The sequence below is a fragment of the Prunus mume genome, linkage group LG1 (assembly GCF_029339155.1).
Source record: "Prunus mume cultivar Tortuosa linkage group LG1, ASM2933915v1, whole genome shotgun sequence".
Classification (NCBI taxonomy): Eukaryota; Viridiplantae; Streptophyta; class Magnoliopsida; order Rosales; family Rosaceae; genus Prunus; species Prunus mume.
Genome location: NC_142698.1, coordinates 8299710 through 8312182, shown reverse-complemented (window position 1 = coordinate 8312182; position 12473 = coordinate 8299710). Strand labels below are relative to the sequence as shown.

The 12473-nt window shown below is 37.1% G+C and overlaps 2 protein-coding genes across 5 annotated transcripts; both read right to left on the bottom strand.

Annotated features, from left to right (window-relative positions):
* Window positions 1–364: 364 nt before the first annotated feature.
* Window positions 365–5903, bottom strand: LOC148920925 (uncharacterized). 4 transcript variants are annotated; one of them, XM_089050788.1, is made up of 4 exons: window positions 5569–5903; window positions 3519–4559; window positions 2079–2994; window positions 365–844 (listed from the first exon to the last, which is right to left on the bottom strand). In XM_089050788.1, exons 2-4 carry the CDS (start codon window positions 4509–4511, stop codon window positions 798–800), a joined length of 1956 nt encoding a protein of 651 aa, XP_088906914.1. In that variant the 5' UTR covers window positions 4512–4559; window positions 5569–5903; the 3' UTR covers window positions 365–797. The 4 variants fall into 4 exon arrangements, with proteins under 4 accessions (XP_088906914.1, XP_088906919.1, XP_088906921.1 ...); XM_089050793.1 differs by having other exon boundaries at window positions 365–818; window positions 5569–5897; XM_089050795.1 differs by having other exon boundaries at window positions 3519–4453; window positions 5569–5744.
* Window positions 5904–10296: 4393 nt separating this feature from the next.
* LOC148920924 (uncharacterized) lies at window positions 10297–12165 on the bottom strand. The gene has a single exon (XM_089054068.1). The coding sequence runs from the start codon at window positions 11858–11860 to the stop codon at window positions 10526–10528; it is 1335 nt and encodes a 444-aa protein (XP_088910194.1). The 5' UTR covers window positions 11861–12165; the 3' UTR covers window positions 10297–10525.
* Window positions 12166–12473: the final 308 nt, after the last annotated feature.

The following is a 12473-nucleotide window of genomic DNA, read 5'->3' as shown; positions in this document are numbered from 1 at the left end:
CCCTTATTGGTCTGTTGATGAGTAATAAAGGGTCTATCCCTCGGGTTGCAGAAGTCTCGGAACACTAGAAGAAGAAGATTGTTGAGTATTTTTCTTTCTGAGGCCTATGATCTGCTTGTTCAAATGTTTCCTCGTTCCTAGAGTTGAAAGTTCAGACTCCCACTTCCATAATGCAGATGACACCAATAAGTCTCTGTAATACCTCACACAAAGTTGTTTCTGTGCTTCTTGTTGCAAAGCTCCAACGTATCACTCGTAATATTTTCCCTGGAATAGATGCATATGGAGACCAACATGAAAATACACCCAAAAAAAATAAGGTTTTGAACATTTGATTAACTCAAAATGGTGTAGGATAAAGAGGTAGCAGAAGAAAATCACAATTGCCATTCAAATGCTGATGGATGGTAGTTCAAAAGTCAAAACAAAAACCCCTGAAGTTTTATATACACAACCCTCTTAAATCACTCAAAGCTCCACACTTTCTAAACTCAACTCTCTCTAGACTTTAAAACCTTATCATTTCTACACTTGAAATTTTACACCCAAAAAAAAAATTGAGAGTAACATTTAAAATAAGCACATAACAACCTTAAATATTTGACACAAATTGACCAGAATATGTTTCCTTTTTCGGCATTCTTTCAAGACAGATGATGAAAATTGCGGTTGAAACCTCTGTAAGGCTAGGTGATCCTGAAAATGAAATCACTTCAATCAAAGCTTCGTCCAAGTTTCCATTCTGTTGCTGTCGCTGCATTGTGCGCACGTTTGATTGGTGATCACCACATCCAAATTCATGGCTCATCTTCCGCAAGCTGCACATTGTATCCATGCTTTAGGTCTGTAACAAGTCAAGGTTTCCATGTAAAATGTTTAGACATTCAAAGATCCAATATGCCGCATTAAAATACAAGATGGTTTTGCACATGTTAACTAAAGCTTAAGAAGGAAAATATAAAAGGTTGACAAAAGAGTATATGACAGTCACAATAGGGAGTCAAGATCAGCTAACAATGGAAAGTTGAAAACAACTCAATACCATCAGGAATTGACTGAACTTTATGACTCCAAGGTGAACTCTTTCACAGCGTAAAATTTTAAGTAACAGGTTTAAGTTTGACCAATTAATGGATATGGAAATACAAATTCTGATAAGTTTACAACTATTTATACATAATATTCTATCATGACATAATCTCAAAGACTAAACTTTATCAAATATCTATCCAGTATTACATAGATATGAACAAACTATTATCAACTAGAACTACTCGCAAGTTCCCATTCACCTACAAGCAAGATTACAAGAAATTTGTCCTCCTTCGATTTTCTTTAATCTAAGAGAGAAATCATGATTTACTTGTACTTCAGAAATAATATGAAAAAATTGAGGTTCCTACTGTTAGACAACCTGTAGCTCCAAAAGCTTAAGCTGTCAAAGAATGGGCCAACAATATATATCAAGCTCACAACTACAAGATCCAAAAGTATAGATAGATAGAGATATACATATCCCTCAATAGAAGGGGGCTATATATACAGAGAGAGAGAGAGATAGGGACAATTCACAGGAGAAATTGGAGAGAGAATTAAGCCCTGGCTTTTATCTCCTCACAAGATCAGCAAGAGAGGTAGAATGAGGGAGAGAATGTGTGTGTGTATGCTGACCCCTTGTGGACATAAGTTTGTGTGTGGGCGTGTGGCATAGTACAGCTTAATTATTTTTCTTCTTCATTTTCAAAGGGGGGCTTCGTGGTAAAATCAATGTGGGTATGAGTTGGATACGATATACACATGTATAGTTTACTAACCAATTTGGCTGGCCAATTACACCATCTACACAAAAATCACTGAATGCGTAAAGGAAGCTTCATTGAAGAGATGGTCTAGGCACTAGAAGGGATAAAGCAAGAATGCAACTCATATATTACCAGGACCAGGGAAATGAAGGAACTAATAAAATAAAGGGGTTAGGCGGTGGAATATTTACTCCAACGTGATGATTGTATTCCACCAATACTATACAAAAACAGATTAAATGTTTTATACCAAGTATTGAATATGTTTAATGATACCTTTCATTGAAGACTTATCATATTTCTCTTTCCTCTCATCATCATTCTTCCATTTACTATCATCATCATTCTTCCATTCACTATCATCATCATCCTCATCATCATCATCATCATTGCCCATTTCATCTCTTCCATCATTTCCTATATCGCTCTCACTTGCTGTCTCCCATTCGGAATCATCGGTCTCTCGGCCATAGATGTCACCAGCATCACCCTCACAGTGGACACCCCCATGTTTGATAGCTGCCTCTCTAAATAACCAAGCTGCACGCATCTGCTTTTTAACCAATCGTTCCGCATAGTCAGGAACTTTATTTTGCCTCAATGAGAGATCAGGATCATTTGACTGAGAGCACTCGTTTATGAACAGAATGGCATCTAACAAACTCTCTTTTGCAAGCCCAAGCATGTCATAAGCCTGTGCTCTTCTCCAAAGACTTTTGGCATGACGGTTCAGTGGGTTGTGAAGACAAAGTGCACGAGTAGCATCACTAATAGCTGCCAAGGGCTGTTGCAACAGAAGATGACACTGTGCTCGATTACTGTAAAGAACAACTCTCTCCTTTTTGGATCTCATTGGACACAATGCCAACGCTTCTGAGTACTTTGATGCAGCTCCAGATATATTTCCTGATGAAAATAATGAATTTCCTTCGAGCTTGACCACTAGAGCTGCTGCCTGTTTAATATGGAGATCCTCTTTAGGCATATTCTTTTCCCATTTCAATCTCTGTCTGGAATTCAACAGTTCCTCAATCAATTCCTTCGTTCTGTTACTGAAAGAGTTGCGTCCTGTCCCTTGTGACTGCACACATTCCTCAAGAACATTAACAATGGAATCTCCAAGCTTCTTGTGATCACCCAGAGTTGTAATCTCCGCAAGGTCAACAAGTGCAGGTACAGCCTTATCAATCACCTATATAATGGTTCCAGTAGCATTAGGTATGTTATACATTATGATGTCATACCAGATATACATGCTACAATAATAGGTTAGTTTATGAAGTGAAGTATTCTGAACTCGTGCATACAAAATGTAATAGGGCAATATTTACAAAGTCTTTTCAAAGAAGATGATCATAATTACTCAATTGGAGAGAAACTCAGTGGACATCTCTTCCACCAATGAGATTTACAAAAACTTAAACAGGACAATGCAGATCTACATAAATTCCGCTCCGAACCGGGTGGTAATATATATGATGCATCAAAGCATTCGTGAAGTCAAAAAAAAACACTTGATATGATATGACAAATAAAACAGTTAAATTACTGGATAACATTAAGGAATATCAATCAGAGAAGTTGGATTTTCCATTACAAAAAGGGCTCATCAAAGGCATACCAGTATCATGACGTGCATGTAATAAGAAAACTAAAAGAAACAGTAGTGTATGCACTATGCAGGACCAGATGAAGAACCACTAATGTGGAAGATACCTTATGACATGTACTAGGGTCTTGAAGCAACCAAAGAAGACAATCAATAGTCATATACTGCCAATCATCTGATGACCGAGCAATATTACACAATGATTCGATAATACCAGGACAGCTAGCAACAGGTCCTCTACCCAACTTATGATGGCAGACTGTTCTTAATAAACCAATACCAGCTGGTGAGTTTTCATTAACAAGCCCACCCCACATGCCAGGTAGTTTTGTTAAGAATTCAGGCTTGCATATGGTAGGAAGAAACTCCGGTTTAAAGGCAAAGCAGTTAATAAGCTGGAGGGACCAGCATTGTAACTGACTTGCCCATTCTTCTGCCTTTCTGGACTCCATTTCAACACCTCCCATACCGCGGGTGAGCAGATCACAATGATAGCTTAACCTTCTGTCAACATACTGGTAAAAATGAGAATAAACGATTTCTAGTGAGCTCATTGCTAGTTGAATGGAAAGCTCAAGTATTTCACCATGACTTGCTACAGCAGGAAAAGTGCTGGCATAGGTAGCCAAGTGCCCTAAAGCTCGAACTGCAACTCTCTGTTCAACCCAAGTTAACCTTCCTCTCAAAAGTTCAACTAAAGGAGGGATTACCCCAGCATGCACAGCACTTTCTGCAAATTCTTCCATGTTCATGGTGTATGACCCAATAATATGGGCTGCATAATAAGGAATGTATATATTCTGGTCATGAGAAAGCCAGCGACGATTCTTTAGACCCTTCCATATTAGTGCAGCCATACATTCAAAGATGCCAAGCTCGATGAACTCAGGATCATTTGGATGTGCCATGGCAGTGTTCCAAAGGCCACTGATAGGGAGAACTTGTCCATCGTCATCCTGTGCAGGAAGCTCTCTAAAGAATTTCAGAATGCTTGCTCTTCGCTTGCTTGGATTCCCTTCCTTCATGACACAAAAGAAGCATCCTGGGTATGGACAGTCAGAAGACACTTTATCCATGTTTGGATTACAACTTAATATCATACAAAGCAGGGCAGGTCAACCCTTCATCTCTTAGCTGAATCAAATTAACTACACGAACAGAGAACATAATTAACATGTTAGCTTGGCATCGATCGGAAAACATATAGCAAGCATAATATTAAATCATAAAATAATTACTGCAGCAGCGAGGAGAGGTTATGTCAGTCAAATAACTCACTTGTTCAGGTTGGTGCATTTTAAGTCTTCGTTAAACATGACCAAACTATCTGAAACAATTTTTCCTCATCTCATTTCAATTGGAATAGTATCTCGATTCCTAATTCCTAAGTCTATCTTTCTCCATATTGTTGTTCATTAAAATTTGCATCTTGGTTAAACTTTTGCAAACCATTTACCACCCCACATTTAATTCTAAACCCTAAAGCATAACCACAAGACTATCGCACTTCAACTCCAAGGAATTCCACTGTACCATTAACCATTCCACTCACTCTTCTGTTCCATCCATCCTGTTAACCATTCACCGCCCTTATTCTTATTAACTCACAATACCAAGCCAACAAAAAAAAATATATATATATATATAAAATAAAATAAAATAAAATCCAACAACAATCTGAGATGGCAAAAGCAATCAATCTTTAGCAATGAGTAGTGAGTATTGATTCTGAGAACACCCTGGTCACATTTCTCAATGTTTCCAACCTGACATTTAAATATTTGATATATACTCAGTCTTGATCCTACTAAACCTAAAACCCCTTAGCCCTGTAGGCCTCTCTGAAAACCAATAATTAACATGCTACTAAAGCCTATATAGCCTTTGCTTGTTGTACTTGAAAAGTAAATGTAAACCACTTTATGCCTTATTAAAGTAATGAATTTCGAAGTCCAAATTCAGAATCAAGTTACAGAGTGACAATTCCAGCACAAACAATCAGCAAAGGTACAGCCTTTTGGTAAACAAATAGATCTAAAACGAAAAACAAATGGCAATTTCAAATTGTTTAATGAGATCCCAACTCTAGAAATGCCCCAATCATAAGGAAAACAACATACGGAAGCAAAAACAAAGGAGGAGGAGGAAAATAGATACCTCTGAGAAAACCTGTTCGGTAGAGATGAGTGAACACCTTAAAAATGAAGTAGTGATCCTGAGCTACAATGAGAAAATGGGTAAGAAAAAGAATCCCAAAATGATCTTTGGGTTTCGAAAAAGCCGATTGCTTTTGCTCTTCTTTTTCTACTTCCGCTGTAGGCTAGCCGAAACACGAAGAGAAGAAGAAGAAAGGGAGAGAGAGTGGAGAAGAGTGGAGCTGGGAAATGAAAACGACGCTGTTTTGGAAAGGGGTTTTGATTCGGACAGCGAAGAAGACTGATTGCACTGTTTCAAACTTCTACTCCATTAATAAATCCAATTCACCCGAAAATATTTTGACTTCCAAATTGAAATGGAATGAAAACGTATCGGCTTCGACCACGCGCTGTTTGTGGAGGGTAGGGCCAGTTGAGAGGCTTTAGAAAGAGCGCGTGAAGATGGCAACCACATTTCGCTCGAGTGTTAATAGTGCGGCAAGAAGACAGAAGTGGAGGCAAAAGACTGAAAGAGTAACAGAGTAAACGTGGAGGTGGGACGGTACATTAGATTTTTGCTTTCATTTTATTTGTTGGGGTGTGCTGCTGGTCCCATCTCCTTCCACGCCTGTCCTTTTTGCCATTGTTTTTTTTAATTCTTAAGGATTCAAACATTGACGACACCCGAATTTACTTATCTAGAATGGAAGAAGTATGAATGATGAAAGTTAAAAAGGGTAATTAAGAAATGAGAATGGGATCAAATACTCTCTAGTTAATCTTATTCCTGATTTTGAGGATATTTAATTATGAATTTTAACATGAAATTCACATAAGTTTTAATTTCATATGCGTTTGTATACGCATGAGAAGTAAGGAATCAAAATCATTTCAAGACCCATGTTAACGTAAACACATGAGAAGCAAGAATTAGAACCATTCTAATACATATTCATAATAAGTAAACATGTGTGAGAGTGTGATTGTATTAGGGTGGGCAAAAAGTGCACTATATAACTCTGGAATTGCACACCCCACCAACCTCAACAATGTGTTGTTTTTTTATCGACACAAAACTTACGAATGTCGATTCATTGGGAAATTGGTTCGGTTTGTTCAGTTTGGACGAGCAGTGACGACAGAGAAATGAGGCAGAGAGGAGAGCAAGCAAGATTCGATTAAATTAGGAGTCTCCTCTCCAATTCTAACACACAGAGAGAGAGAGAGAGAGAGAGAGAGAGAGAGAGAGAGAAGAAGAAGAAGAAGAAGAAGAATACGAGAAGGCCAATCGACAGAGAAACATGAAGATAAGGCGTAGAGTATGAGAGAGATACGGTGGGATGTTATAGTGTTGAAGGTGTATGGTTTGTGATCTAGGAATGCAAATAGGGAGATGCAACGTTGAGAAGGTAGGTTTTTTTGGAAAAAAGTGAGGTGTGGTTCGGTTCAATTATACCACTGAATTTGAATCGAAATTGAACCGATTTATAGACATATTTAAAACAAAAAATCACACTAAATCAAATCGGCCAATTCAATTCTATGAGTTTTCTCAATTTATCAGTCTCAGCGCCGAGCTCTAATCTAAACCATCAAATTTAACTGTCATATGTTTCTTAAAATTTCTTAATGTTTTACTATAATAAGTTTTTCAACTATTAATTTACGATAAAATGTTCCATTTGATATGTACACACACCCACACACAAAATGTGTTGGGGAAATTACAAAAGAAAGTTTTAAAAAACTTATTTTCTCTTCCAAGAAGCGCTTAGATATATAATTAGGTTAAAGCACATATATCTCACTCTCTTTAAGGAGATTCAAGCTCATTGCGGTTTGGCAAAGACCAAGAACTGGTGTGTCAGTATATGGAAAAGATTAGGCAAAGATTCTCAATGGTGATTTTAGTTGTAAGAGCATCTCCAACCGATATGTCAAACGTGCCACATAGACATTTAACAGTTAAAAATGACATCTCACATCACTCCAACTGATATGTCAAAGTTGATGTGGAATGAAGGCTAGAGGTTGAGATGTTATTTTTGACATCCCAAAAGCAAGATGTCAAATGAATATTTTATTATTTTTTCTTTTCTTTTCTTTTTAATTAAAAATGAATCAACACTAAAATGTAATAAAATAATAATTTAATTTGACATATTGGGTGGAGTGTAGAGCTTTGTAAGATGTCAAAATGTCACATCAGCCATCAAATTTAAATTTGATGTTTGGTATTTGACATCTCCTTTGGAGATGCTCTAAGGTGAAGGTGGTCTTACCATTAGAACACCGAGCAACAACACGGTTACATCAAATGAATAACATAATTTAACACGCCCTGTCCTTTATTTAGAGTCTTCTACGAAGGAACTGCTCATCGAGATGTGTTGACCGATTTGATTGGAATTAAATTACTCCATCTTAGGAAAAGCAATAATGATGAAAGATAGAACACGTGATGCATAACTTTACAATTTTTGGTGTGAGACTCCTTTATGTTCACGAGAGCGGGCATTTATAAAATTCAGATAATTGGCCAGCAAAGTAACCTAGGTCTGCATAAGTTAACTTCCTATTCAGAATTGATTACTTCACAAGATAAAACTTTTCTTATGCTCTAAAACATCCAATTTTCCTTCTCTCATACAAATCTTGAAAGAAAAAAAAATTAGACAAATTGAAAACCATTTCGATATCAAGTTGTGACCAAAAAAACAAAAAACACGGTGCTTTTACTGAAGTTTCCAATGGGATCTAGCCCAAGTGAAAATGCGAATATGGGTCTCGTCAATCACCACGACATTATAGAATGTGTGTGTGAGAATTCTCCCCTGTAATTTAGACTATCACTTGTACTAAAAAAAACACTTAAGTTACAACAATTAATTGAGTTGTCAAATATTCAAAGTCAAGTGATTTTTTACATAAATAATTTTTGAAGAAATATCTAAAAAATAAATAGTTTGAATTTTTGAAATACAATGTGGATTGAGTCCACGAAGTTGTCCCTCCCTCAACTAAAGCTTTACGTTTAATGATTGCAGCAAAAAACCAAATTTCAAATACTCCAAATCTCCATTAATTCAACTGTGTCTAATGGAGATTTGGAGTTATCCTCATGATTATCACCCAGGCACTGGGCTGAAGAAAGATTTGGGCCAAACTAAAAACCTCAGTGAATGGGCTTTTCATATTCCACCTTTGTCCTTTAAGACTAGTCAACAATCTTAAAAACCTTTTTTTTCCCAAAAATAGCATATAAGAGTATGCACAATAAGCTCTCTAAACTGCATCTTTAGACAAATTTTAGGGAGAAATTGAAAAAATACAACTCCAACCATGTTCCTTATCCATCTCCAAAAATATGGAGATTTCTAGGAGCTCCTAAATTTGAGGAGAGATTTCAAACTTTTAATTAATGCTAACTATTTTTTATATTATTTTTTAATAGAGATTGACCAATTAAAAAATAGTTATAGCATTTATGACTCCCTAAACTAGAGAGCATAATTGGAGTTTAAATTTTATAGAGAGCTCCTAAAATAACTTTTACATGTTTTTAGCAAAAATTCAACCGAAAAAATAAAGAGCATGATTGTGGATGCTCTAAACTTGTTACCCAAATAGTGACAGGAAATATAAAAACAATGGATGCTAGCTCTCAACAAACAATCTCTTAATTATATGCATTTAAAGTCAACGGGGTTTAGCCCAATGAAAAAGAGCTTTAATTTGCAGATTATAAGTCTCATATTCAAATTCTCACGGCATCATAATTGTGTATGTGTGTGAGAAAAATCTCTCTCCTTTATAATTTAAATTATCGATTATACTATTTGGCCTTGAATAATATCATTTTGTGCTTCTAATGATAACAAACAAACAAACAAAAAGTATGTGACAAATGAAATAAATAAAAGGGCTCTTAGGAAGGTGCAAGGTGAAAATGACCAGGAGCTTTTGCCACATGATGTCAATGGAATTTAGGTATGTGGTGGAAAATAGTAGTTGGCAGGCAGTCGCTAGCTTTCAAATACTCCAAATCTCCATCAATTGAATTTCAGGCAACTCCACCCTTGACTCGACGAGGATACAACGGAGACTTATTACCTATAAATGTACAGGACAAAATATTAGGATAAAATTACAGCAGCAAAAATGTCGGTTGTCCACTAGGCCATGCAGCCACCGACACCTACCTCAATCCAGTCGGTGCAGGAATTCATTGTGCCTAATAAATATCGGGGAAATTACGAATCAGAACAAATGTATATTAACAGGTATTGGGAAAGTCAAAAATGGGAATAATTTCAATACCATTTTAGTTAAAGAAACACGTCCCCTGACCTAAAAAAACAAAAAGAAACACTTCATTGAGCATTCCTCAATTTTTGAGGAGATGTGACAAGAAACCTCCCATGGAAAATTCACATGTTCCCAAATTAAGTACACATGGAGATGTGTATCAATTAGAATTTTAAAAAAAAACTTCCAACAAATTTTGCTTATGGTAATTGATCAGAATAGTGAGTCCGTCTTTTTATACTCAAGTTCAAATCCGTCTTTTTATACTCAAATTTAAATCCGTCTTTTTACAATAATTTAGACTATTACGGTACAATTATATAACATCATAACTAAATTAGTTGAATTTAACTTAGGGCAATGCTACTACCACTTTTCAAATGCAGAATTACATGTAAATAGCAACAACATTAAAAAAAAAAAAATGAAGCAATATGACAAGTTTGTCCCAATTGCACAATTTATTTCATAACATAACACCATGGTTGCACTTGCTTGGCCAATGGTATTAAATGCCACCAGAGCTTATGGCAGGATAAATAATAAATTCTTCCTAAATCTAAAAAAATAAAAACAAAAACTAAAAGAGAGGTGAAAATAGGAGGTGATTTTTCATTTTGTATACCAAGAATTTGATTGGTTTTTAACCCACTCATTTTTATTCCACAAAATTAGCTCTTCTTGCCCTCTTCACCCCCCTCTTCCAAGTAAGCCTTCTTCCTCCTCTCAACTGTAGCAAACAGGCAAATCACAAGATAACACGTGGCGTAAATCCCATGCACCTTCCAGTTGGTTTTGGGCGGCTGCCTCAGCACGGCTCTATGAAATACCGACATGTAGTAATGAAGCCCAACAGACAAGCCCACGAAGGTCTGGCCCAGGCCCAACATTTTCGAGCCCAGCCCAGAATCCGTTGAGAAAACCAGGATCAAATACATCAAAAGTAGCAACAGATACAGCACGTAGCCGAGCGTCTGCAGCACCTGAAGGCAAACGTAGGTGGACTGCGAAGTAGCGTAGAAAAACTTGAGGGGCTCGAGCCCAGTGACGAGGGAGGAGAGGCAGAGGATGGAGAAGTAGATGGAGAGGTAGACTTGGATGAAGATCAAGAGCTTCTGGAGAGAGAAATAGGCTTTGATGCGGTTGAAGAGGAGAGAGACTAAGAGCAGAGGGATCAAGAGGAAGGCACAGGAGACTATGGAGGCAATTGTGGCAGCATATTTGTTGCCAACAATGGGCTTGAACTGGTTTGTCATTTGCTTGTTGGCTTTGTTGAGATAAATCTTTGAAGTGGTTGAGATTCTCTCTAAATCTGGAATCAAGGTTTGCTGGAATTTTCCAGGCAAATCAGTGAAATCTGAGACAAAATCAGTGTCATCTTCTTGATCAATCCAGCTGGGCTCAATTGGCTTTTTGGGTTTTTGTTGGGTGGGTTTCTTCTCTGTTTTTGGTGGGTTTTGGGATTGTTTTGTGGTGGTGGTGGGTTTGGTTGTTTTGTTCTTGGGAGTGCTTGGCTTGGTTAGATCTGAGATTTTCTTACTAGAAATTGAATTGGGTTTGACAGAGTTTGAGGATTTTGATGTGGAATTGAGCTTTTTGAGCTCAATATTCTTGGTGGGGGATGATGAGGATGTCTTGGTGGAATTGGAACTGGATTTGATAAGCTTGGTTTGGTTCTTGAAGGAGAGGTTGGGTTTGAGGAGCTTGGTTTGGTTTTTAGAGGATAGGCTAGATTTGATCAGCTTGGTCTGGTTCTTGGAGGAAGACAAGGTGGGCTTGATAAGCTTGGTTTGGTTTTTGGAGGAAAGGGAATTGGTAGGCTTGATTTTCTTAGGCTGGTTTTGAACTTTTTCTACCTCTAACATTTTCCTTGTACCAAGAGACTCTGACGAGCTCTCAAATTGAGGCTCTGAGCAGGCAGAAAGGAGAAGAGTAGAAAAGAGGAACATAATAACAAGAGAAAGCAAAAGTACCTTTCTGAAACTCAAGTACATGAGTGGAGCCATTTCTGAAACCAAGATCTCTGATGAGGGCTTCAAAGATCTAGAACTATATATATATATACAAGACAGAGTGAGAGAGAGAGAGAGAGTGAAAGATTAGCAAGGTTTGGATTTATATATATGGCTTGGTGGGTGTACTGTACATAGAGAGAAGTGAAGAGAGGAAGAGGGAGACTTTAATGGGAAGGCAGCAAGTAATGAGATCGGTCACATGGTGCAAGCAGGCAGTGGAGAGTGGAGGAGAGAGCTCTCTCTCTACAACAACACGCGGTTTTACCGGGGGTCCCTCTGCTGGATTACTGGGTGTGAGAGCAATTTTGTTATAAATTAAACCACTATATATATTCTTTGCTTGGTGGATTTATTATTTTAGTGTCATCCATTTATGATATTTTGAGTTAATGACAAAATTTTTCAGACAATGACTTCAATTTCAATGGTCAATAATTACAATTAAAGTCTGCCCACTTTTGTTTTGTCAGTTTTTTAATTGGCCATTAGAAAGACGAAAAGGGTTATCAGAAACCTCATCCTACTTTTGAGTTTACATGTTTTTTGACTTTTTTCACCCCATCAACTTTTAAATCACAAGTCTTTTAAGTTTGATTTCCCATCG

Excerpts from the sequence above, each read along its gene's own strand:
- LOC148920925 (XM_089050788.1), bottom strand. The coding sequence starts at position 4,511 with ATGATATTAAGTTGTAATCCAAACATGGATAAAGTGTCTTCTGACTGT. Across the intron at positions 2,995-3,518 it reads ACCCTAGTACATGTCATAAG|GTGATTGATAAGGCTGTACC; the intron begins GTATCTTCCACA and ends ACCATTATATAG. Across the intron at positions 845-2,078 it reads TGATAAGTCTTCAATGAAAG|ACCTAAAGCATGGATACAAT; the intron begins GTATCATTAAAC and ends GACTTGTTACAG.
- LOC148920924 (XM_089054068.1), bottom strand. The coding sequence starts at position 11,860 with ATGGCTCCACTCATGTACTTGAGTTTCAGAAAGGTACTTTTGCTTTCT.